Source organism: Heterocephalus glaber, unplaced genomic scaffold, assembly GCF_053883595.1.
Source record: "Heterocephalus glaber isolate CG9 unplaced genomic scaffold, H.glaber_assembly_v1.0 deba00000594, whole genome shotgun sequence".
Taxonomy (NCBI): Eukaryota; Metazoa; Chordata; class Mammalia; order Rodentia; family Bathyergidae; genus Heterocephalus; species Heterocephalus glaber.
Window position 1 is genome coordinate 16,856,240 of NW_028258151.1, and position 23,923 is coordinate 16,880,162.

Below are 23,923 nucleotides of genomic sequence, written 5' to 3' on the forward strand. Positions count from 1 at the left end.
AGGCTGTAGCAGGGAACATGAAGGAGGCAGGGCATACTTCAGAGACAAACAGCTGTAGCACTGATGACAGCAGGTATGTATATGGGTACCAAGGACAGGTGAAGGAATAGAGGAATGGAAGAAGACCTCTAGGATTTTGGGGAAAAAAAATTTTTTTTGGTACTGGGGATCGAACTCAGGTCCTTGCATTTGTGCAGCAGGCAGCGAAACCACTGAGCTAAATCCCCGGCCCGGATTTTGGAAAATGGAGGATCCACAATTGAAATGGGGAGGCGAAAGAGGACCAGGTTGGACAGGGGCTGGGTGGTGGCAGCAGGAGCTCCGTGTGGGCCGTGCTGAGTTTTCAACACCTATTAGTCACCAGTGGAAATGCCAAGTAGTGATGTGTCTACAAGCTCCCAGCTGGGCAGAGATGGGGTTTCTCTCTCCTTTGTACTCCAGCACCCTTGCCAGAGCCCAGCACAATCCTGGCACCAGATAAGATTAGTGAGAGAAGGAACGACTGAAGCTGGACGAAAAGGTTTACAGTAGGCTTTCCGAGACCACCAGAGGGCAGCACCATCCCAAAGACCAGTCTCCCCAGGGTGGTGAAGGCCCTCCACTGTCCTTTCCAAGCCCAGGAGTTCCTTTCCTAAGAATTGGGGGGGCGGGGGGGGGGCTGGAAACCAGCTCTGTGGAGGGGTCCCTTCAGGCCTAGCCAGAGGTGTAGGTCGGGCTTTGGGTGGGATAGCCCACCTGGGTTTCCAAATAGTGGGAGGAAGGGGCACTTTGTGGAACAGAATGGTTGGGATTTCTGAACCACACAAAGACTCTGGTCTGACAAGTTCATTGGGCAAAAATTTTTTAAATAGGGGCTGTTGCAGAAAACCCAAGCTAGCATGTGGCTGTGCTCACAGTCCCAAAGAGTCAGGGCAGGGAATGGGGAGAGGAGGAGGTTAGCGGCCTCCTGCTGTGGTATCTAATCTTTTTCTGCCCCAAATTCTAAGTGCTCCAAGAGCTCATTCACTGGGTCATCTATTCATTCATTCATCAGACGCTGACTGATGCCTTTCTGAGTCTGGTCCTCTGGTGGACACCAGAGCAAGAGATGAACCAGGTAGTATCAGTTACAGAGGGCCTAGACAGCTGCTTCTTGGTGCCAAGCAGACAGTGATTATATCAGATCTATGTCTTAGAATGGCATCTCGGACCACAGCTGAATCATGGCAGTGGCTATGGGGGTCCTAAGACATGGATAGATCAAGAAGATTCTCAGGAGACCAGACAGGGGCTGTGGTGATAAACTAGGAAGGGAGAGGTTGAAAAAAGAGTTAAGGAGAAGAAGCCTGGTGTTTGGATTTGGCTATCTGGGCAGGTGGTAATGTCACACACTGAGGAGACCTCACCATCTCTAATTTGTTCTGCTTCCAGGTACTGCTGATCTGAGAAGCCAACCTAGAAGTGCACAGGGAGGGGAGTCTCTGCCTTGCTAAAAGGTCCTGGAGACTGGCCCATGAGCTGCCATGAGGATTGAGTTCTGTGTCTAGGGCTTGGGGAGGGTTGGGGCTCTGCTGTCTTGGAAAGCAGAGAGGCATGTTGAGATGGGGGTGCTGCCTTGAGATACTCAGCTTTTCACTCTCTGTGTGGGCTCTGGGCAGGGTGAGTTCCTCTTGCCAGGCAATACAGAGACCCCCAATCTCTTAGGAGAGGTTTGGCCTCCATGCTGTGAAATTACCAGGAATGAATTTCTGGATGGGATGGGGTGCAGAGAAGGAAGCTGAGCCAAGCATGCTAGCCAAGGACCTGGGCTTCAAGGGTCCTTGGTCCTGAGTGGGAGTCCTGGAGCCAGGATGGGTCTGGAGCAAAAGGGGAGGCAGTGGGTGTGGGGTACATTGGAGTCTGACTGCACTTGTCAGACCTCAGGTTATTTTTTTTTTGGGTACTGGAGATCGAACTCAGGACTTTTCACTTTTGAGGCAGGCAGTGGCACCACTGAGGTAAATCCCTGGCCCAGGGCCCAGGTTCTTGCCAAGCTGTTCAGGGTTCTGTGTCCTAGGCTGGATGTCCAAAGTTCTGGATGTTGATCTGGAGTTGATGGTCCAAGTCCAGGTCAGGGACCTATCCGAAACACCAGGTCAGGGTTATGGTAGTGATCTGGGTCTGAGATTGGAATCAAGGTTGGGTTAGATCAAGGTCTTGGCCTGCTGGAGGTCTGGGGTCAATGTTGAAGTCTGGGTGTGGAGCCAGAGTTGTGATCTGTGGTCATGGTCATAGTCTGCAGTGGTGCTCCAAGGTCTCAGTCCAAGGTCCTATTTGGCGTCTAAAGACAGGATTTTCAACTAAGGACTGGTGTCAGGTCATGGGTGGACAGTGGTGTCCAAGGTCAGGGAGTCAGGGGTTAGAGTCAGAGTCTGAAAGCTAAGTTCCAGGATCATATTCTGAAATTTGAGTCCAGGGTCTAGGGTCCTTGTGATCCATGACTGGCGTTGGAGAGGGGGGTCTGATTTTGGAGCCTGGGATCCACAGATGTGACTCGAAGTTGTGGCTACAATCTGAGTCTGAGGGCGTCTTCGGCCAGGGCTCCTGTCGTGTTCCAGGTGCAAGGTGGACAGTCGAGGTCACTGTCAGGGTCTGAGATTAGGGTCCCACATCTAGGTCAAGTCTCCGGTTTTAGTGGCGCCCTACGAGAGTTCCGCCCTCCGGGGCTCCGGCCCTCGAGGCCTCCAGGGGGCGCCGCTGCCCGGCAGCGCCGCCCGCCCCGGCTCGGCCCCTCGCCGGATCGCTGGCGCTGTGTGCGGCAGGCGGGGCCGGAGGCGGTGGCGGTGGCGGTGGCCGTGGCGGCGGCGGCGGCGGCGGCGGCGCCCCAACTGCAGTCCCGGCGGGAGCGGAGTGCGAGCCGGGGCCGGGCCCGAGCCGGCGCCATGGGGCGGCGCCGCCTGTGAGCGGCGGTGAGCAGAGCCGCGGGTGCCGAGCGAGGCGGAAGGGACCGGGCGGGCGGGCGGCGGCGCCGGGGCCGAGGAGCCGCGCGGCTGGACCGGGCCAAGCCGACCCGAGCGAGCGGGTGAGGAGCGGAGCCTCCGGCGGCGGCGGAAGGAGCAGCAGCGCTGCCGCCGCCAAGATGGCGGACCTGGAGGCGGTGCTGGCCGATGTGAGCTACCTGATGGCCATGGAGAAGAGCAAGGCCACGCCGGCCGCGCGCGCCAGCAAGAAGATCCTGTTGCCTGAGCCTAGGTGAGTCGCCCTGCTCTGCGACCCCTGCCCGCAGCCGCGCCCCGAGTCCCCAGCCCCTGGCCCCTCGCGACCCCTGGGCCCCCGGCGCCCGCCCTCGTGATCCCCTGCCCGGCAGCCCCGGGCCTCCGCGCACCCCAACTCCAGGGCGCTCGGCCCCACTGACCCGGCCAGCTCTGCTGCTTCCTGCTTCTCACTCTGCTGGCCTCGGCGCTGTCAGCCCCTGGCTCCTGCCTTCTCCCTCAGGGGCCTGGCGCTGTCCTTCCTTCTGGAAGTCCCGGAGGTCCCCTTCCCGGATCTGCCTTTATTTACCCCATCTGTCTGACTGTATCACCTGTTCTCCCGCCTCTGCTTCCAGCGCCACCCTTGGGGAGTCCATTCCCCCCATCCACTTTCCTCCTGTCTACACCTGCCTGAGGCTTGGGGGCGGGGGGCACGAGTCATCTGGACTCTTGCTCTCCCCTCTGGTGGGATCGCTGTCCAGGCTTGGGTTGAGAGTGCTTTCGGGGTGCTAATGCCACAGGGGATCACAGAGTAGGGTGTTGCATCTTGGGGTGGGAGGGGAAGGAAGCCCTCCCTGCTTACCCTGGCTGTAGTACCCTGTGGGCTCTTGACCTGGGGACATCCTAGCACACCTGCAGCAGCTGGAACGAGGCTGCCACCTTTCTGTTAGACAACTGTTGTCATCCCACCTGGTATCAAAGTTTAAATTGTTCAGGATGTCAGGGCAGAGACGCACAGGATGTGAGCAATAACTGGGGCTTGTCCCACATTTTATGGTCGATAGATAGAGCATGTTTCCATTGTTTGAGCCAAACAGGAGCCTAGGGGGTGAGGACAGGTGTGGTTTTGTGTCATGGAACAAGTGGGGAAACCAAAGCCCCAGAAGTGTCTGGCCTTCCCAGTGTCACCGGGGGTGATGCCTGGCTTCCACAACAGGGCTTTCAGCTTCTAGTTATACATTTTGTCCACTACTCTGGCCTGCACCAGGACCTGGATGTCTGCATCTGTGAGAGCAGATGTGCCCACCCACCACGATCTAGAGGCCAGTCCCAGCAGCTCCTTGTGCATGCCTGAGAGTTGCCAGCTGGCACCCCAGAGGACTGGAACCTGGGCCTTGGTCTTCCCTGCTGTGGTCTTGTCATGGGACTTTGGGCAAGTCCCTTCCCATTTCTGGGCCTGGATTTTCACATCTATGAACTGTGGACGGTGTGAAATCGGGACTGTGACTCTGGTGTCCTCAGACTTTGAAGCAAGGCTAACATCTGCAGGGGGTATACTGCCTGGCTTTCACCTACCCCCTCCTCCATGCCTGCTCCCTGGCTTTCAGATTGACTGAATACTAGGCCTGGGAGGAGAAAATCAGTCTGCGTTTTGAAAAGGCTGTTGGGGCCCGTTTTTTTCTAAGACATTTGCAATCAGATTTCTCAAAACAGGAACCAGACAGACTGTCAGCTGGGGCCGTTCAGGGAGCAATGACAGTTAGGACAAAAGTGAGTTCAGAAATGACAAAGCTATGAGGGAGGAAATACGAAGGGGATTAACCTCTAGGGCACCAAACGACTGTCGTTGGTGGCTGCAGCCTAGAGACCCTCCTGCAGGTGGGAATTCTGCAAAGCCTGAGGTGGGGCCTTTTCTGGAACTCCCTGTGTTTGGGTAATCTTTCCCCAGAATGCATCACTCTGATGGGCCCCACCTTGTGCAGGTTAGAACCCTGAGAAACAAGCCCTTCCTCTTTCTCTGGACCCTTTCCACCCTTGATAGTGATGATGTGATAGCAGTGGGAATAGAAATTATATTAATTCATTATTTATTTTGACATCTGTCACCTCAGTTGATTCAAAAGCCAACCTGTGATGTTGGCAAGGCCATGCTTGGCATGTAGTAGTTGCTCAAGAAATATCAAGGCTGAGTGACATCTCTTGTAATCCTGAGCAGAAACAAAGGTAGGCTGGAAGTTTTAGGGGAACAGCAGGCACCACAGGTTTTCCTACAGGATCATCATTAGCGGCATAACATTGAGCACATGGCCCACATCTGTGATTAGCCTATCAGTGATGGTGAACCTTTCAGAGCTTTCAGTGATAACAAACAGCCCGCTGCAGCACGAGTGCCATAGATTCGCCACCACTGGGCCTCCAGTACTGACCATGGATGTGCTAAGGCCAAGGAAGGACCCTGAGCTGGCCTGCAGCACTGGTCTGACCCCGGAGGTCAAGCTTCCTGCCCTGGACAGTAAGCCATCCTTTACACTGGGCCTTGCATATACCCCAAGGATCAGATGCCTCCTGCCCTTAACAAAGGTGACTGTGATTGTTTCTTATACTTACCTTGTCTTTCCAGTTTGCAGAATGCCTTTTACTCCATTTTGTGCTTTTCACAATTGGGGGAAGCAGGCTCAGCTTCCCTACTAATGGTCAAAGCCCTGAGGCTCAGAGAGAGGAGGAGACTTGTCCTGGTCAAAGAGGAGACCTGGGATTGCAACTCTCATCCCTAGAGTCCAGGCCAGTGCCCATCCCTGTGCACCTGTGCTTTCACCCACAGTTTGTGGAGTAGGTGGCTGGTACCCCTTGTCTGCAGAGCTGTGGATCTCGAGTGGTAGCCTGGAAGCAGTAGGACAGCCCTTGGTGTCACCAGCTGTCACAGTTCACAAGGCTCAGTCCCTCCCTGTTGGCTGAAACAGAGAGCCAGACTTTCCTGGCAAAGCTCATGTGCAGAGGGGGCAGCTCCATGCCAGGATCAGATACAGGGTTGTGTCTTCCCTATTCCCACAAAGTCAGGGAGAAAGACCATGATTTGAACCCATGACAGAAGCTTTGCCCACCTTGGGGAATGGTCCATCTTGGCAGCCTCCCTATGGCCAGTGCCCTGGGTTGTAGCTTGGCTGAAAGCTGGGCCTGGCATCACAGTCCTGATTTCCCAGGTCTGGGGAACAAAAGTAGTTGGGCAGAGTGCCACTTTGACTGGGCACAGGGGCCTCCCTTTCTGTTACCCATAGAATCCGGGGAAACAAACCCATTTCCTGACCTCTTTGTAGGAGGCAATATCATGTAGCTGGAAGATAGGAGACCTGGCTCCTTGTCCCTCAGCAACACTTGGCTCACATGGGACCCAGGTGGGTCCCCTAGGCCTGCCTCTTTTTCTGCCCAGGGAAAATGAGGGGGCTGCCCTTCACAGATGACCTCCACATTCCCCTACCAGCCTCCTGGATCTTCGGTCTGGCCCCACCCCACAGGAGCTGCCATCTCCTCTTCCCAGCAGCAGCCACAGCAGCCAGCTTGTAATTATTGTCATTTGCCTAATATGACCACTGAGGCCTCATGTAATTAATCTCTGGGCTCCTGGTTGAGGAGCCCTGCCTGGGCTGTCCCAAGAGGTACCCTTGTCCTCCCTGGTGACAGTGGCAGTCCCAGCAGCAGTGTGAGGGAGCCGTGTGCCTCTTGTAGCCTGCAGGTCCCTTGGTTATTTCCCGGTCCCTCCCCCATCATGAGCTTCCTCCCAATGCCCCTTTCTGGCTTCCCTGTCTCCTCAGACCCTGTCACTCTTCCTCCACTGCTGCTTCGTTCCTGTTAACTCCTTCTAGCCAGGACTTCCTGCCTCCATTTGTGGGGGAAGGGGTATAGGAAAGTCTTTGCCCTTCTTCCTCCCGAAGCTTCTCCATCTCCACCCGAAACCCTGCTCTGGGCCTTTGAAGCCAGTGCTGTTCCCCAGCAATGGGTCTCTGGGATGCCTTTTCCCATCTGTCCTCCTTTTCAGAGCTGGGGTTTTCACAGCTTTGCCATTAAGCCGCCCGCTTCCCTGCCATTCCTTTAGTAAGTGGATTTGAAGGGAGCATGAGCATTACAGGTTGGGATTTGTGCATGGGAATCTGGGCTCTGTCAACCAGGGAATGATGTGTCCTATTAATGCACAGTCAATCCCTAGTAGTAAATTCCCGGTGACGTCAGGTGCAGGCACACTCTGCTCTGCAGGAGTGTTTCCTCCCTGTGCCTGTGTCACTGTGCAAAGAGGGCTCGGCCCTGAGGGTCCAGTGGGTTTGGGTACATTCAGACTCCCATGTGCATGGCTGTTGATCCATGGATATGGAACAGACAGCGGGAGCATATTATGGCCTTCAAAGATTTCTCAGCCTTCATCCTTTTCCTCCTGAGGCCTTTTCTCCACTCTCCACTGGCTCCCAAGGTCCATTTTCTCTGGACAGAGTTGCACTTAAGTTATTTCTAGTCTGTTTCAAATGAGATCCTGAAAGTGAGAGGTTTGGCTGCAGCTTTTTTCTAAAACAACATCTTGTCTCTGCACTGCTGCTTGCTGCAATGGGTGAACCGCAGTGGTGGGTGTTCTGGTAGCAGTGGCAGTGGGGGTAGTGCTCTGATGCTGGAAGCTGACCTGACTTTGGGGTGAGGAGACCTGGAAGCAAGGAGCTCTGGGGGTTCTGTTCTGGTGCATGCTAACAGGGAGGCAGATTTTGATCGTCGAAGCGAAACTAAGGTGCAGGGTTCAGGTGCTCATGGAGTACTCGAGACATTTGATGAGGCCACCAGAGTGCCTCTTCCTGTGCATGCCTGCAAGGGAGCCTGGGAGTCTGGGTTTCTGTAGACACTAGCAGTGGGCTCATGTGCACTGAGCCAGCTGTCCTTTTCTTCCCTTGGGTGAGGGCTTGCTTCCTGTGGATTTAGCAGTCAGAATTGGTCTTTCCCATTTGATAGTGTCCCTGTCCTTGATCTCTGAGAACATTGTCAACCCCAAGGACAGTCATTGAGAAATATTAATAAGAAGCCCCAGGGGACTTCCTCCTATTCCTGCCACCTTGGTGCCAGGTTTCCTGGAAATGTCACAGGGGAGCACCTCGGCTGAAGACTTATTAACCATCACCTCCGAGAGTGTAGCGGTTCCCAGCTTGGCTGCCAGGGACCTGCTGACCTGAAGGCTTGTAGCCTCCAAGCCAGCTTGCATTCTCTTGGGATGTCATAGCATCACTGTCATTTGAAGAACACCAAAACATGGACTCTGACCTGGCAGGTGCTGGCCAAGGCTGCCCTACTCTAATGGACTCCTGGAGGGACACTGCCCTGAAAAGAGTAGATGAGAAAGCAGCCAGCAGAGGCTGGGTACTTCTGAGACCTTGTGCCCAATGCTTCTGTGGAGGCTGAGGGGAGAGCCAAGGGGGCCCTCTTGAGAGATATTTCTCAGCCAGGGCTTGCACAAACTCAATGGGGGCCTGTAGGCTAGTGACCCAGTTTGCCCTTCCAGCCTCATTTTCTTTGCTACCCAAAATAGGCATGTTTGCCTCTGCCTTCGAAACCCTTCTAGTCCATACAGCTACTGTCCCGACCTACAAGGGCCCAGGCCAACATGCTAGGCCACTGCAGCATGGGACTCAGTCTTCTTCTGGGCCACGTGGTACCAGAAAGTACCCCTTCAGCTGTCACTCCCTCCCTGCCTGTCACCTCAGTGTCCTGTCACCTCAGTCACTGTGCTTTGAGAGAGGAAGTGCCCTCCCCCCAGTGTCAGGCCAGGCCTGCTCCTCCACCACCTTGTGAGCACCTAGCTGATGGGGCTGCTGGGAATGGGGCACAGGCAGCTCTCCCAATGTCTGGGCAGCCTCCTGGCCACCGAGTACCTCGGGGCCAAGGCACCCTGGATCCTCTGGCAGGGCAGGTATCTGGTCTTGGATGGAACGACACCAGCACATGAGGCTGTTCTGAGGAGTGGCAGCCACCCTGCTGTACTCTGCTCTTCCCCGTGGAGCCCAGTCCTGCCAGGAGGCCTGGCCACAGGCCTCTTCCTCTGAGGACATGTGGAGTATGGCATAAACCTGAATGTGACCAGTTCGAGAAGGAGTGGTGCAGGCTGCAAACAAGCTCAGGGGTGCCAGGGAGTAGGGCCTAGAGGGCTTTGTCCTGTGATCCAGGAGATGGGACATGAGCTGATAGTGGCCCCGAGAGCCAGCAGTGCAAGAATGTCCCCTGCTACCGTTTCTTCTTGGGCAGCATGAGGTGGCAGTTCAGCATTGCCTTGACATCCTTGTTTTGTAAGTGAGGAAACATGACATTTAAAGTCTGTGACTTGGCCTCCCAGGAAGGCAGTGGGGAAGAGCTGCTGGGAACCCAGGACTGGGTGGATGCTGGTCCAGTTGCCAGAGCCCAGAGGTTCCAAGGCCCTTCCCCAAAGAGGTCAGGAACCTTAGGTTCCCCAGACCCTGCCCCAGAGTATTCAGGCATTCACCTCTCTTGACAGTCCTGAGTGGATCTTGGGAGCCACATGTCCTGGCTGGGGACAGGGACACTGCTCTGTGCACATCACCTCTCCCAACTACCAGCATCAGGGAGTGGCTGCTGAGGATGGTGATCCAGCTCAGGAGACTGTCACCGCCTCCCATGCCAGCCCATACCTCCACCCCAGAGGGAACAACCCCCAGTGACATGTTTTTCTAATCTACCCGCTCCTTCACCTTCCAGCCCATTGGGAATAGATGGAAAACCCTTAAATTGACACTTTGGGGACCTTCCAGTCAAGAATGCTGCTCAGGCCTGACTTTGTGTTTGGTTGGTTGGGGTGGGGGGGTGTTTAAAAAGACTTTTTAAAGGAAGAATATGAAGTACTGTGGGCTGGGAAGAATGCTGTGGCCATGCCCAAGCATGGCTGTTAAGGGAAGAGGTGGCTTCAAGCCTGGGGTTCTGCTTTCTGCTGTGTCCTGGGCCTGTGCCACAGCAGAGCCTCCAGGAAGGCAGAAGGCCCTGCCTGGCAGCTTCCTCTGTCTTCACAGATGGGTTGTCTTACCAAGAACATTTCCCTGTTGGGGACTTTTGTGTGTCTAGCTGCTCTGAGCCACATGGTAGGAAGTGGCAGTGGCTGCTTACTCTGGCATGGGCATTCCCTCTGCCAAGCTGACACCAATTTTGCTAGTTCCCAGGAAGCAAGCCTGGGACTAAGGAGCTTCCCAGTGAAGCTCCTTGGTGACCCACATTCCCAGGGCCATGCCCCATTTCTTGTGGAATTGCTTTACCTATCAACTGCATTTTCATGTCTGTGTCTCCCACCCAACCATGCCTATCTGATCCCTTGCCACCATGGAAGATTGGCATTTTGCGATATTTTTTCCCTCTTTACTGCTTTTTCTTTTTCTGGAACCGGGGATTGAACTTGAGTCCTTGTGCTTGCACAGCAGGCCGTGAAACCACTGAGCTAAATCCCCAGCCCTTTACTGCTTTTTCTTATCCCTTCTCTGAACCAAAACACACCAGAATACAAGAATCAGGTTCAGAGGCAGAGTGACCAGAGCTAAGCCAAGGGGTGGTGAAGGTTTCACCTTCCTGGGCCATCTTCCAGGTGAGATCCAGGCACTTGGCCTTTCAGATTTCTGGGCTCCATGCCCCTGGGTCCCACTGGCAGGCCCTGCCCAGCCTGGAGAACTCAGCAGCTGTGACTTAACCTAGTCCCTGCCACCTGGTCTCTACTCTGCATCCTCTGGGGCAGGGACTGTCTTGTTCAGTTAGATAGACTTTTCCTAAGCCCTTGCTGCATGTGATTTGGTTTCTGTCCTCATCTCCTGAGTGCCTGTGAGTCCCACAAGGTTGCAGAAATATATTATGGATGGCGGCTGGTGGGTATGATCTGATGTGTGGCCCCCCCAGGAGGGGTAGGTGTGCCACTGTGGACAAGCAACACATGCCAGCCTTGGAGGCCCTGCCTGTTTGTTTGCAGAGAATGCCCTTGCTTTTTCAGCGGGAAACAGCTATAAGGTGGTAGCATGGGGTACTGTGGGGTCTTGGGGCTTCTGAGCTGATGGCTTTTCTTCCTAAGATGGGTTCTGTGCTAAAGGATTTGAAGGCTAGGAACACAGGGTCACCAAGGCCTGTCTTTGTCATCAGGGCTCTACTTCCTGTCAGAGACAGCTTTTGGAAGAGGTCATGGCGTCTCCCAGTCACTGAGGGTGGGAAGCAGGCAAGAGGGTTAGAGCTTCAGGGTTGTGCTTACGACAGCCTGCTGTTATCTCGCAAGGCCTTTCCTGAGGAAGGCTCCAAGGCACAAGATGGTGGGGAGGACAGGCCTATGACCCCACTGCCCTGGAGCCATGTTCTTCTAGAGCTCTGGGCAGACCCAGAAGCCTGCCTTGAAAGACTGGCCTGGTAAACTCACTTCCTGCCCACCCACCTCAATCCATTCCTCCTGGCTGAGTGTCATCTGCCTGGGCTTCTCCTGTGGTAGCCCAGGGAGTCTGTGCCTGTCTCTGAAGTCCCACTGAGACCCTGACCTTCTTCATGTCCCTTTATTGTGTCATCTTCCTTGCCCTATGGGCCTCTTCTTACCCCTGGGCTAGCTATCCCGTCGCCACATTCCCCAACCTGTCATGAGGCTTCACTCCCTGGGAACATCCTATTTGCACTTCAGGGACCCAGCAAAGTTCCATCTTCTCCACACAGTCACTCCCCACCACCCAGAGTGCACCAAACGTCCCCTCACTTACTGCTGACCATGGGGCCCAATGAAGTTTGGTACATGCTGTCTGATATCGCAGACCCAGGGCCTGCATGTTGAGCAGAGCTGCCTGCGGGGTGGGCTGGGTTTCACGAACCATGCACACACACAGCTCCTCATGTGTTCCTAATTCTTGGCTACCGCCTAAGTGATCAGCGCAGCCATTCTGGGTTCACTGGGGCAGAGCAGGGACACCAAAAACCTGAGAAGAGGCAGTGCTAAGCACAGGGAGCCTGGACATGCAGATCTGAATCCTCACCAGGAGTAGCCTCTTCATCTGAGGCCTCCTGGTGTCTCCACACACCCTCTAGGGCTGCCTGAGTAAGACTTGGCTTGGTGTGATGCCACAGTATGGTTCCTAGCCTGCATGTGCCCTCAGTTGGGCAGCTTAGTGCTACCAGTAGCCCAGGATAGTGAGAGCCAAATGTGACCACAGCTGGCTGATGAGGCAGGATGGCAGGGTCAGACTGCAGGTGGCCCAGAAGAGAGAGACAGTGAAGTGGCATCTGAGGCATGGAATGCAGCTTGGGCGGGGGGCATTCTAGGGCTTGCTCAGGGTTGGGAACTGGAGAAAAACAGGGCAGTGAGTGTGGGTTTGGCCTTCAGGGTCCACAATGGGCAGCCTCTCTCCTACAACACTAGCAAATGACACAGAGCAGGGAACACTTTTTTATCCAAGTACAGTATTAGGGACACAAAAACAAGCTTGGCTCTCTTGTTTGTTCTTTCTCTTTTTTTTTTTTTTTTTAAGTTGAGATACAGTTAATACATTTAATACAATTAATAAATCATTTGAAAGTGTTTATAATTCCGTGGTTTTTAGTTTGCACTGTATTGTGCAACTCTCACCCCTATCTAATCCTGGACATCTCCCTCAACACAGGAAGAAACCTTGTCCCCATCGATAGGTAGTACTTCCCCTCGCCTGTCCCCAGCCGTGCAGCTACTCTCCATCTTTGTCCATTAGCCTCTTCTGGATAGTCACCTGAATGAGATCATACAGTCTGTAGCCTTTTATGACCATCTTCTTTCTCTCAATATAATGCATTCAAGGTTCAACTCGGTGGTAGCTTGTCAGTGCTTCTTTCATTTTTATGGCCAGACAATATGCCAGTGTATGGATGTGCCTCCTTTCATTTATCTGTTCATCCACTGTTGGATGAGGTGAGGCCTGTGTGATTTAGTCAAGTTCTCAAAGCTGGCAACTGGCAGTGCTGGGACTTCTGCAGGCCAGGGGCTTTGGAGGGGAAAGGCCACCTACTGGCCATCTGGTCTTTGGGGGTTGAGCCTGGTGGCTGCCCTCTCCTTTGGGGACAGGCAGGCACAGGTGTCCTTTGATCCATCTGATGTGACTTGTGATCAGAATAAGGGCAGCTGGGGTGGCTGCTGCCCTGGAGGAAGCAATGACACCCTTGACTCAGGCTTCTGGGAAGGGCCTGCAGCCCCACAAAGCTCTGGGGATCCTGCTCACTGTGCTCTCTCTGCCAGCAGCATCCGCAGTGTCATGCAGAAGTACCTGGAGGACCGGGGTGAAGTGACCTTTGAGAAGATTTTCTCCCAAAAGCTGGGTGAGTGCAGCCCTAGGGCTTCTCTGGCCTGTCTATCCAGCTGCCCAGGGCCCCAGGAAGAACCCAAGATTGATTTCCTGTTGCCCAAGGGGTGGGAGGCGGGGTGTCTGAGTTCCCCTCTCCCAGGACGTGCGTGGCCTACCATCTACTCAGGGTTCTCCAGATGCCTGCGGGCACTGCTGTGATCCAGCCGTGACCCTTCGTGCCTCTCAGCCCCTGGCTGTCAGCCCAGGAAGCCCCGTGGTAGGGGTGGGGGGCCGGGTCTTCCAGGGCCGCCAGGGAAGTTCCTCCTTTGGGGTTTTTGTTTTTAAGAATTGCAGCTTCCCCTTGGCGCAGCTACAGCTGCTCTGGGCCGTTGGCAGAACTGACAGGAAGAGGCGGGGCCCTTCCTGTGGCGCCTGCCCAGCTGTGGTTGGCCCCGCCCCACCCCCAGGGCCCTCTGAGCAACCTGCCTGTGCAAAGCCAGCTCTCCATCCTTCCTCCTCTTGGTGCTGGTGTCTGTCTCATCTTGGAAGATTCATGCTATCCACCCCTTGGCCCAGCCCTGCGGGCAGGCTTGACACAGTCCCAGGAAAGCAGCTTCAGCCACACACAGCCTATTGGGGATTCCTGAGAACAGGACCTGGGCATGTCCTGGTAGGATCAGGCACTGGAGGTTGGCCTTGGGGAGTCAGTGTGCCAGGAAGCACACAATTTGGGTCTCAGACCTGTGCTCTGTGCCTTGGGCAAGTTGCTGCACCTCCCTTAGCCTAATGCTGTCCCCACTGGGGAAATGGGACTCCTGAGCCTCACTGCCTGGGACTGACTGGGATGGATGAGGTGATGTCAGTGAGGGCATTTTGTCTGCCATAAACCCCTGTTCAGAAGTTACTCAAAAGCACTACATGGAAAAGGCAGTCTGCCCTTTCCAGAAATGATGGCTGCCAGGCACACACCTGTACTCCAGCATTCTGAGAGGCTGAGGAAGGAGGATTGTAAGTTCAAGCCCAGCTTGGGGAATTTAGTGACTTAGTGAGACCCTGTCTCCTAATGGAAAATTAAAAGGACTGGGGATGTAGCTTAGTTCGAAGCCTCTGGGTTTAATCCTCAGTACTGAGAGAGAGAGAGAGAGAGAGAGAGAGAGAGAGAGAGAGAGAGAGAGAGGGAGGGAGAAATGATAGCTGCTAGCTCAGGGAGAGGGGCCAGGGCAATGGAGGCATAGTTGATAACAGGGCAAGTCCCCCAGAGAGGAATGGAAAGCCACCAGCACAAGCCCAGTCATCCATGTTGAACTGGAGGCCCAAGGTGGGAGTGGGGCTGCTGTGCTGTGTTCTGGGCAGCTGCTGTGGGGCCAGGCCTCAACCCAACTCCCAGGAAAGTGTAAGGATGCCTCAAGTTCCCTTAGAGTCCTCCTATAGCCACTTGCCTCTTTTGTTCCCCTGTGGCCTCACCCTTGCCTGCTCCTGCTCTGAGGCCCCCACCCTTCTCTCTGCCTTTCCCAGGAACCTGCCACATCTCCAGCACCTCCCCTGATGCCTCATTTTCCCTAGCTGGGCCCCAGTTTCCCAGGCTCCCTGTCAGGGCTGGGATGAAGAGGGGAGCATGGTCAGGGAGAGGAGCCCTCCCTCAGGGCCTCCTCCTGCTGCAATATGAGCTGGCCCAGGTGGCCGGGCATCGGAGTCATCCGGACAGCATCTCACTGCCGTCCTCGTGGGGGAGGTGCTAGGCCTGTGCTGCAGTGAGGGAAGAGCCTGGCACTGCCTGGGGCTCCAATGCTGCCCCCTCCCCTGCCTCACCACAATGCTTGTCACCTTTCAGCCACCATCTGAAGAGACAGATTCTGGGGAGAGGGAGAAACACAGGGCCCTGAGCTAGAATCCAAGTATCTTCAGGTTGGCAGTAGCCACCAAGCCCCACCTGTGCTGCCACCCTGGCCAGTTCAAACCCACTCTGTGCATGGTGACAGGAAAGCCTGAGAGGAGTCAGGCTCAGTGTGACCTGATCGGTTGCTTTCAGGTTACCTGCTCTTCCGAGACTTCTGCCTCACCCACCTGGAGGAGGCTAAACCCTTAGTGGAATTCTACGAGGAGGTGAGTAGGCTGCCAGCTAGGGCCCAGGAGGCCCAGGCCTGCTCTGCTTGGAGAAAGCAGGGCATTGGGGTGGCTCTCCTGAGTTGGTGCCCCATCCTGCCAGCCGCAGACCACCTGTGGCTCCTGCCTTCCAGATCAAAAAATATGAGAAACTAGAGACAGAGGAGGAGCGTGTGGCCCGAAGCCGAGAGATCTTTGACTCCTACATCATGAAGGAGCTGCTGGCCTGCTCACATGTGAGTGTCCTGGCCAGCTCCTCCTTGGGCCTGTTGGGCGCTGGAAGAGAAGAAGGGATTCTGTAGTAGACTCATGGCCACCTCTGTCCTCTCCAGCCCTTCTCCAAGAGTGCCACTGAGCACGTCCAGGGTCACCTGGCGAAGAAGCAGGTGCCTCCAGATCTCTTCCAGGTGGGTGCTAGGCTTATTCCCCACTGGCCCTGCCCTGCCAGGCCAGAGTCCTCATTGGACAATCACAAGTCAGGAGCCCGGGCAGCTGGGGCCAGAGCAGGGGCAGCCTTGGCTGAAGGGGCTCAGTCACCCACTTTCAGCTTCCTCTCTAGCCATATATCGAGGAGATTTGTCAGAACCTCCGAGGAGATGTGTTTCAGAAGTTCATTGAAAGGTGAGTGTGGTGTTGGGGGAGGGACTGGAGGGGAAGCTGTCCCCTGAGATGGGGACAGAGGGCAGCTGCTTTGGCCCTGAGCAGACGGTGCTGGGCCTCTTGATGCTCCTCCACAGGAATGGGATCTTAGAGCCTGTCCGTGGCCACCCACGTATCATCCCTCCTGTGGACTATCAAGCACCTTGTCAGGCCCACTTGGGTTCAGGAGCACACCACCTCTCACAGCCAGCACAGTGAGAGCTAGTGTGACCTGGGGATTGGTTGTAGGCACATTGCAGGGGGATGGATATAAGGGACACCATTTTTAGGGTCACAGCTGCCCAGCCATGGAGCAGGTAACTTCACAGGGAATGAACTCTCCGTTGCTGGAACTAGAGGATATGGTGGCAGGAAGTCAGGGTTGGACTGGAAGACCTCCCCTCTCAGCTTTTCTGGTCCCCTCACAGTTAGTGACTGAGCCCATGCTGGGCCAAGCACAAGTTCAAGGTATTTCCACATACCCTGCCAGGACCCCAGGAAAGTAGTCAGTGGGATGGGCTCGTGTTGGTAGCCCTGATCTGCCCACTCTGGAGCTTGCCTGAGCCCAGATTCTTCTCCTCTTACAGTGATAAGTTCACGAGATTCTGCCAGTGGAAGAATGTGGAGCTCAACATCCACGTGAGTGGGACTGGGTGGGTGTGCAGAGCATAGCCAGGCCCAGGCATGGCCAGATGGGAAGGAGGTAGGGAGCACCCTTCAGCCAGGTGGGAGGCAGGACCCCAGTGGGGGAGGCATGTGGCCAGGGCACAGGGGTAGGGGACTTTGGCGGTCTGTAGTGACCCTAGCTATTGCTCCCCCTGCAGCTGACCATGAATGACTTCAGCGTTCATCGTATCATCGGTCGTGGGGGATTTGGCGAGGTCTATGGGTGCCGGAAAGCAGACACTGGCAAGATGTGCATACCCTGCCCAGCTGGCATTTGGTGGGGTGCCCAAGGGAATGATCAGACTCCTAGGAGTGCCTTGAATGCCAGGGCCATCCTAAGGAAGAGCTGAGAGGCAGATTGGTACCCCGAGTTTGGGGTCCCTGAATGAGTAGTCTCTTCCTGGAGCATATCCTATCCCTACCTGCTGCTGTCCCCTCTCTCCCATCTTGCTAGAGTTGTTACAACTCTGCAGGCTCCTCAGAGTCCCCAGTGAGCCAGCACCTTCTGCCTTCTTTGAAGCTCTGACTTGTGTCACGCACCTGTCCTGTATCTAGTCTCCCTCCAAACCCCTTGAGGCTCTCCCCTGAGGTGGGTGCTGACCACAGCTGTCCCTCCCCACCCCCACAGGTACGCCATGAAATGTCTGGACAAGAAGCGCATCAAGATGAAGCAGGGGGAGACCCTGGCCCTGAATGAGCGCATCATGCTTTCCCTCGTTAGCACAGGGGTGAGCTGGGTGGCCAGGGTGGGCCCCAGAGCAGTCTTTGGCTGGGAACCCTGGGCAGTCTCATCTGACCACCCCTCTGTCCTAGGACTGTCCCTTCATCGTCTGCATGTCGTACGCATTCCACACGCCAGACAAGCTCAGCTTCATCCTAGATCTCATGAACGGTGAGTGAGCACTTGCCCCAGGGTAGACCTCAGGTCAGGCTGGGACAGGCAGCTGAGCACCACCCTTTGGGCCTTCCTCAGGTGGGGATCTGCACTACCACCTGTCCCAGCATGGGGTCTTCTCTGAGGCTGACATGCGGTTCTACGCGGCCGAGATTATCCTGGGCCTAGAGCATATGCACAACCGCTTCGTTGTCTACCGGGACCTGAAGGTAAGGTGCCACCTGCCGCCTACTGCATGTTCCTCCATGCCACACCCAGCCTACAGACCTGGGACAAGACTAGCCCATCTCCTCCCCTTAACCCCTTCCCCTCTGAGCCACTTTCTGGCTTCAGATGCCTAGGGAAAGGAAGGGAAGAGCCCACCTGGGGCCTTATCCAGCACACTCAGCCCTCCCAAGTGAAGACCAAGCGGCCTCTTGCTGGGCCAGGCAGTGCTCATTGAGTTTCCCCCACAGCCAGCCAACATCCTTCTGGACGAGCATGGCCACGTGCGCATCTCAGACCTGGGCCTGGCCTGTGACTTCTCCAAGAAGAAGCCCCATGCCAGTGTGTGAGTGCCCCAGCCACCCGCTCGCTTCCACACCCCCACCACGCCTGCTCACAGCCCCTTGCTCCCACAGGGGCACCCACGGGTACATGGCCCCTGAGGTCCTGCAGAAGGGTGTGGCCTACGACAGCAGTGCAGACTGGTTCTCCCTGGGCTGCATGCTCTTCAAATTGCTGCGGGGGTGAGTGGACCATCGCCAGTGGGCAGTGGGGACAGAGATGCTCTTCCCAGTATAGGGTGTGTGGCTCTCAGGCACCATCCTGATTTTGGACATGGTTGATTCATGCTGCCTGCCTCAGTTTCCTCATTCTTGTGTTTTGATCTTGGTCTCTGGCCTCGCTTACCTAGGCACAGCCCCTTCCGGCAGCACAAGACCAAAGACAAACACGAGATTGACCGTATGACGTTGACAATGGTGAGCATAAGGGTCTCCTCAATGGGATTGGGGTCTCCTGCGGGTGCCAGAGTGACAGACTCTTGGTTTTCACCAACCAGTAGTGATCTCAGGCTGCTGATCCCCTCTGTGCCTGGTGGCACACAGCTGTAATCCCAGCACTCTTAAAAGCTGAGACAGGAAGGTTTCAAACCCACCTTGGCCAACTTAGTGACTAAGCGAGTGTCTAAAAAGATTGTAAAAGCACTGGATTCAAGCTCCAGTATGGGGAAGCCACTCATACTTTGGAAGCCAGGCCTTGTTTCCACCTGCTGTGGGACAGACCCTCTCCCCAGAGCTGTGATGGGGCCAAAGGCTCTTCATCAACCCCTGCCAATGTCCTCTTCCTCCTCAAGGCTGTGGAGCTGCCTGACTCCTTCTCCCCTGAACTTCGCTCCCTGCTGGAAGGTTTGCTGCAGAGGGATGTGAACCGGAGGCTGGGCTGCCTGGGCCGAGGGTGAGTGCCCTGCAGCTATGTGGGTCTCTGCTGTGGGCTCCAGGGCCAGCCTGCCCAAGCCTCTGGCTATGCCCCCTGAGGATAAGGGCTGTGTCTCATCATTCAGAGCCCACCTTCTTCAAGGAGCTCACATGTGGGATCACAGCCAGCCCTATCCAGTGTCCTTAGGGTAGAAGGGCTGCCTGGGCCTGGAGGGCTGGGGCCTTTCTCCCAGAGGGGCCCTTGTAACAAAGATGATGATGACAATAGTAGCAGCTTTTTATGTTTATTAAACTTCTCCTGAGAGCTGGGCAGGATGTTTCAAGATTACCAATACTAAAGCTCACAACAACCCTCTAATGTGAGAGGGTTCCCATTTTAGAGATGAGGAAGCAGGCTTAGGGTTAAGAGGTTTCCTAAGGTCATAGAGCCAGAAAGTGAGAAAGGGACTGAGCCTGGGCCACCTGATCCCATGGTGGTGCGGAGCCCAGGTGACAGCCTCTCCTTGCAGGGCTCAGGAGGTGAAGGAGAGCCCATTCTTCCGCTCACTGGACTGGCAGATGGTCTTCTTGCAGAAGGTAACAGCGTGGATGGTCCGGGATGGGGCTCCCTGAACTTCTCGATGCTGATGCCCAACCCTGTCCTGCTGCAGTATCCGCCCCCATTGATCCCCCCACGGGGGGAGGTGAATGCAGCTGATGCCTTTGACATTGGCTCCTTTGATGAAGAGGACACAAAAGGAATCAAGGTACCAGGCCCTGGGTGGCCTCACCTGAGCCCTGAGCCTGACCTGGGGTGGGAGATCCTTGTTCCTTCTCTGTCCCTGTCACAACCCTATCACCTGTGGGCACAAGCCTTCCTCCCCAAACCTCCTTGGCGGGGTTATTGGACCAAGCCATCCCTGCCCCAAGGCCTTGGGCAGGCAGGTGGCTGATTATGTCCTGGCACCTTCTGTGGATCCACATGTCCCTGCCTGTCTATCTGGTGAAGTTACTGGACAGTGACCAGGAGCTCTACCGAAACTTCCCCCTCACCATCTCGGAGCGGTGGCAGCAGGAGGTGGCAGAGACTGTCTTTGACACCATCAATGCTGAAACTGACCGGCTAGAGGCCCGAAAGAAAGCCAAAAACAAGCAGCTGGGCCATGAGGAAGGTGAGGGTTCATTGCCCACTATAGAAATAAGGAGAAGGGGCCAGGGATTTAGCTCAGTGGATTCGCCGCCTGCTGCAGAAGCGCAAGGACCCGAGTTCAATCCCTAGTACCAAAAAAAAAAAAAAAGAAATAAGGAGAAGACTTAGGTTAAGGAACTCTCCCAAGGTCACAGGCAGAAAGTTACCACATGAGGATCTAATCTGAACTGCCCCCTCTGTGTCTTGTGGCAGACTATGCCCTGGGAAAGGACTGCATCATGCATGGCTACATGTCCAAGATGGGCAACCCCTTCCTGACACAGTGGCAGCGGCGCTACTTCTACCTGTTCCCTAACCGGCTGGAATGGCGGGGCGAGGGCGAGGCCCCGGTAAGGAGCTGGCCCGGGCACCTTGAGTGAGGGTGGCTGGCCAGGCCTGCCCCTCACTGCCTCCCCCACCCCGCAGCAGAGCCTGCTGACCATGGAGGAGATCCAGTCAGTAGAGGAGACTCAGATCAAGGAGCGCAAGTGCCTCCTGCTCAAGATCCGTGGTGGCAAACAGTTCGTCCTGCAGTGTGACGTGAGTGGGTCCCTAGGGTGCAGGAGGTGAATGGTGGGGTGCCCAGCTGAGGCTGATGGAGCCTGGGCCCACACAGAGTGATCCTGAACTGGTGCAGTGGAAGAAGGAGTTGCGGGACGCCTACCGTGAGGCCCAGCAGCTGGTGCAGCGAGTGCCTAAGATGAAGAACAAGCCCCGCTCGCCTGTGGTGGAGCTGAGCAAGGTGCCGCTCATCCAGCGCGGCAGTGCCAACGGCCTCTGACCCGCCCACCCACCTGCCCACCGCCTTTTATAAACCTCTAATTTATTTTGTCGAATTTTTATTATTTGTTTTCCCGCAAAGCGGAAAAGGTTTTATTTTGTAATTATTGTGATTTCCTGTGGCCCCAGCCTGGCCCAGTCCCCAGGGAGGGGCCCGCTTGCCTCAACTCCTGCTGCCACCACCTTAGCCACTGTTCTGCACCCCCTACCCTGACCCCTGGAGCCACCCACTCCCAGTGTTTTCCTGTGGGGGACAGCAGCAGCCCCCTGCAGCCCTCCCCAGGGAATGAAGCCACCCTGAGCTATGCCACCTCAGGCTCTGTGGGCTGTGCTCTGCCCACGGTATGGCCGGTTGTCCCAGTATCCCCCACCCCAGGGGAGGGCGCAGCGCAGGGATACTACTTGAACTTTCCCACCACAGCCCCTCCTGTAACAAGGGGACAGAGCCCTGTGCTGTCCTGCCCTCTGGCCATTGCTGAAAGGAGGGGCCCCCTTGTTTCCCTGGCCCAGAGGCCTCCCATGGTGACCAGTGCTCCTGGGCCCTTGTTCAGGAAAAGCCCCTGTGTCACTGGCTGCCCCCATTGACCCTGTCTCTGGACACTTGGGGCTCAGCCAAGAGGGCGGCAATGGCAGCAGCTGCTGCTGCCCTCCCCACAGCCTCCACTCCCTCCCATTGAGCACCAGGCCTCAGGGACACAGACGGGCAACTTCAGATTGGGCTCCACTGGCCTAGCCTGGCCCGCAGGCTCCCTGGCCCTGGGCTGGCAAAGCCCCCCTGCCCAGGACCACAGCAGGCCACCCTAGGCAGGCTGGTAGCACGAGAGGGGGCCCCCGCCCCAGCTGTCCAGCCCCACGGCCCATGTTCTGTCAGTGCCACCGCTCATGGGCGCCACCTTGCCCACCGCATGCCCCCTCGTGCCAGTTGCGCTGCCGTGTATGTGTCGCACCCTCTCCCCTCACCCAGGGGCTGGGTTGGCGCACCCTCCCTTCTCGTTTACTCACTCCTGGGGCGTCTTTGCCGATTTTTGAATGTGATTTTAAAGAGTGGAAAATGAGACTATGCGTTTTTATAAAAAATGGTGCCTGACTCCTCACTGTCTCAGACTCTCTTTGCACCTGATGACAAATTTTCAGCCTCCACCCGGCTGGGGCTAAGGTGGGAGGGTCTTGTGGTACCAAATCCCCTCCACTGCCAAAGTAGCCTTCAGGCCCTCTTGTGGGAAGGATGAGTATACCCCACCCTCACCCCCACCACCCCAGATCCCTCGTCCTGCTGCTTGGTGGCAGAACAGTGCCCATCCCCCACCTCCTAGGAGGAGTGTGTCTCCAGCCCACTTCCCACGTAGGCAGGTAGAGGTGCCAGCAGTTCCACATTTGGGATCACATTTGGACTGACCAGGGCTGTGTCAGCCTTACTGAACTTCCTTTGCACATCAGGCCTGGTGCTGATCTCCCTCCCATCCCAGTGCCCAGTTACACTGGGGACCTCTGCTCTCTAGGTCACACTGTGGCTTCTGGGCCTTTGGCCCTCTCTGACTTTGACCTCCCTTCTGGTGTCACTGTCCAGACTCATCATCAGTCTTCTCATCTCCCCAGAGCCAGCCCCCTTTCCCCCACATTCCACCTCTTGACTCCTGAAGTGATGGGGCAAATGTGAGCTACTATCCATACCATGAGGCCAGAGCACATGACAGGCAGAGAGGAAGACTGCTGGGACAGTCACTGGCAGGTCTAGAAAACAGCCTTTGAGCTGGGCCTGCAGTGTGGGGAGGGTGGGCATGATGGAAGGAGGTAGGGCTGGGGGCCCCTGAAATGCCAGGCTTAACCTAGTACAGAGCCCAGAAGTATTCGGTGACTCCAAAGTGAAGATGAAAACTGACAGTCAGAACTTTGCTTGGCTCTGGGGAGTCCTTGAAGGCCGAGTGGGGCTGGAGTCAGGACCCTGGCTCTCAACAAGTGCCTGGTCACTGTGTACAGGAGGTCAGGAGTCAGACTCAAACTACTACTTCTGTCCAGGGAAGACATCCTCATGACAGCGGTGGCAGCCGGAGAGACCAAAGGCCAGGTAGAAGAACATGGCCTAATAGGAATGGGCCAGGCTTGAGGATGACAGGTGAGAGTCCAGAAGGGAATGCAGGAAGGCCCATGGTACCGTCTGGAGTATGGTAGCTCAGAGCAGAGCTGGCCCAAGAGGAAGAGTGAATGTGTGGCTGCCTTTGACTTTTGTCACTTTGATGGGACACTTGGGCCAAGAGATATTTGGGGGATGGCATCAGAATGACCATGGGGACAGATAGACTCTCAGCCAGGGAGAAGCCAGATTTTCTGATCAGAGTGGCACAGAAGGGCCCTGGAAGAGGAAGGGTGCTATTCATGGAAGTAGGGACTGGTAGGGAACAAGTGCAGAAATCCAGAGAGGCTGGGCCTGCTAGATTTGAGTCTGAAGAGGGTGTGAGGAAGAGATGGCCTCTCTGAAAAAGGTAGAGGTCTGAGCAGTGGCAGCCAGCAGAGGCTGACTGTAGAGCTCTGGATATTCAGAAGCCTTTGAACTACTGCAGACATTACAGATGACCTGATAACACCACAGGGTGGGTGGCAGTGATCCCAGATGGCCCAGGAACCACCTGACTACAATGGGGGAAGGTAAAAGTCTCCTAGCTCAGAAACTTGGTCCATGTCCTAGAGCAGTAGGGGACCCTCGAGCTAGAGGGTTCTTTCTCCATCATAGTATCTAGTCTATTTACAAACAAGGAAACCGAGACCAGAGGCTCAAACTTAGCAAGCCTAGCTTCAGCCTTACCACCCAACAAACCAGGATAAGGCACCTAGGCTGGGCCTCTTTGAGCAAAGGGCCAGAACTAAGCAGATTGAGGCCAGCACTCTAGTTCCGGTGTGGGTAGAGGTGACGGCCCTGTTTCGAAACTCCTTCCTGTCCTGACACTGACAGCAGAGTGCAGGCTCTGCATAAAAGACCTGTGCAGCGGCAGAGTTCACCACAGACAACCCACTAGCAAAGCTGGCGCTGGCTGGGCTTA

The 23,923-nt window shown here is 55.7% G+C and overlaps 1 protein-coding gene across 4 annotated transcripts; it reads left to right on the top strand.

Moving 5' to 3' along the window:
* Positions 1 to 2,865: 2,865 nt before the first annotated feature.
* Positions 2,866 to 21,975, top strand: Grk2 (G protein-coupled receptor kinase 2). Of its 4 annotated transcripts, none has more exons than XM_021264515.2 (21): positions 2,866 to 3,210; positions 13,177 to 13,253; positions 15,249 to 15,322; positions 15,457 to 15,558; positions 15,655 to 15,729; positions 15,882 to 15,943; positions 16,549 to 16,600; positions 16,786 to 16,877; positions 17,256 to 17,355; positions 17,441 to 17,519; positions 17,601 to 17,731; positions 17,978 to 18,072; positions 18,143 to 18,250; positions 18,418 to 18,484; positions 18,859 to 18,959; positions 19,450 to 19,516; positions 19,591 to 19,686; positions 19,929 to 20,091; positions 20,322 to 20,458; positions 20,538 to 20,648; positions 20,746 to 21,975. In XM_021264515.2, exons 1-21 carry the CDS (start codon positions 3,098 to 3,100, stop codon positions 20,887 to 20,889), a joined length of 2,046 nt encoding a protein of 681 aa, XP_021120174.1. In that variant the 5' UTR covers positions 2,866 to 3,097; the 3' UTR covers positions 20,890 to 21,975. The 4 variants fall into 4 exon arrangements, with proteins under 4 accessions (XP_021120174.1, XP_004852316.1, XP_004852315.1 ...); XM_004852259.4 differs by having other exon boundaries at positions 2,868 to 3,210; positions 20,535 to 20,648; XM_004852258.4 differs by having other exon boundaries at positions 2,870 to 3,210; positions 20,725 to 21,975.
* Positions 21,976 to 23,923: the final 1,948 nt, after the last annotated feature.

Excerpts from the sequence above, each read along its gene's own strand:
- Grk2 (XM_004852257.4), top strand. The coding sequence starts at position 3,098 with ATGGCGGACCTGGAGGCGGTGCTGGCCGATGTGAGCTACCTGATGGCC. Across the intron at positions 15,944-16,548 it reads TTTCAGAAGTTCATTGAAAG|TGATAAGTTCACGAGATTCT; the intron begins GTGAGTGTGGTG and ends CTCCTCTTACAG. Across the intron at positions 20,459-20,534 it reads GGGGCGAGGGCGAGGCCCCG|CAGAGCCTGCTGACCATGGA; the intron begins GTAAGGAGCTGG and ends CCCACCCCGCAG.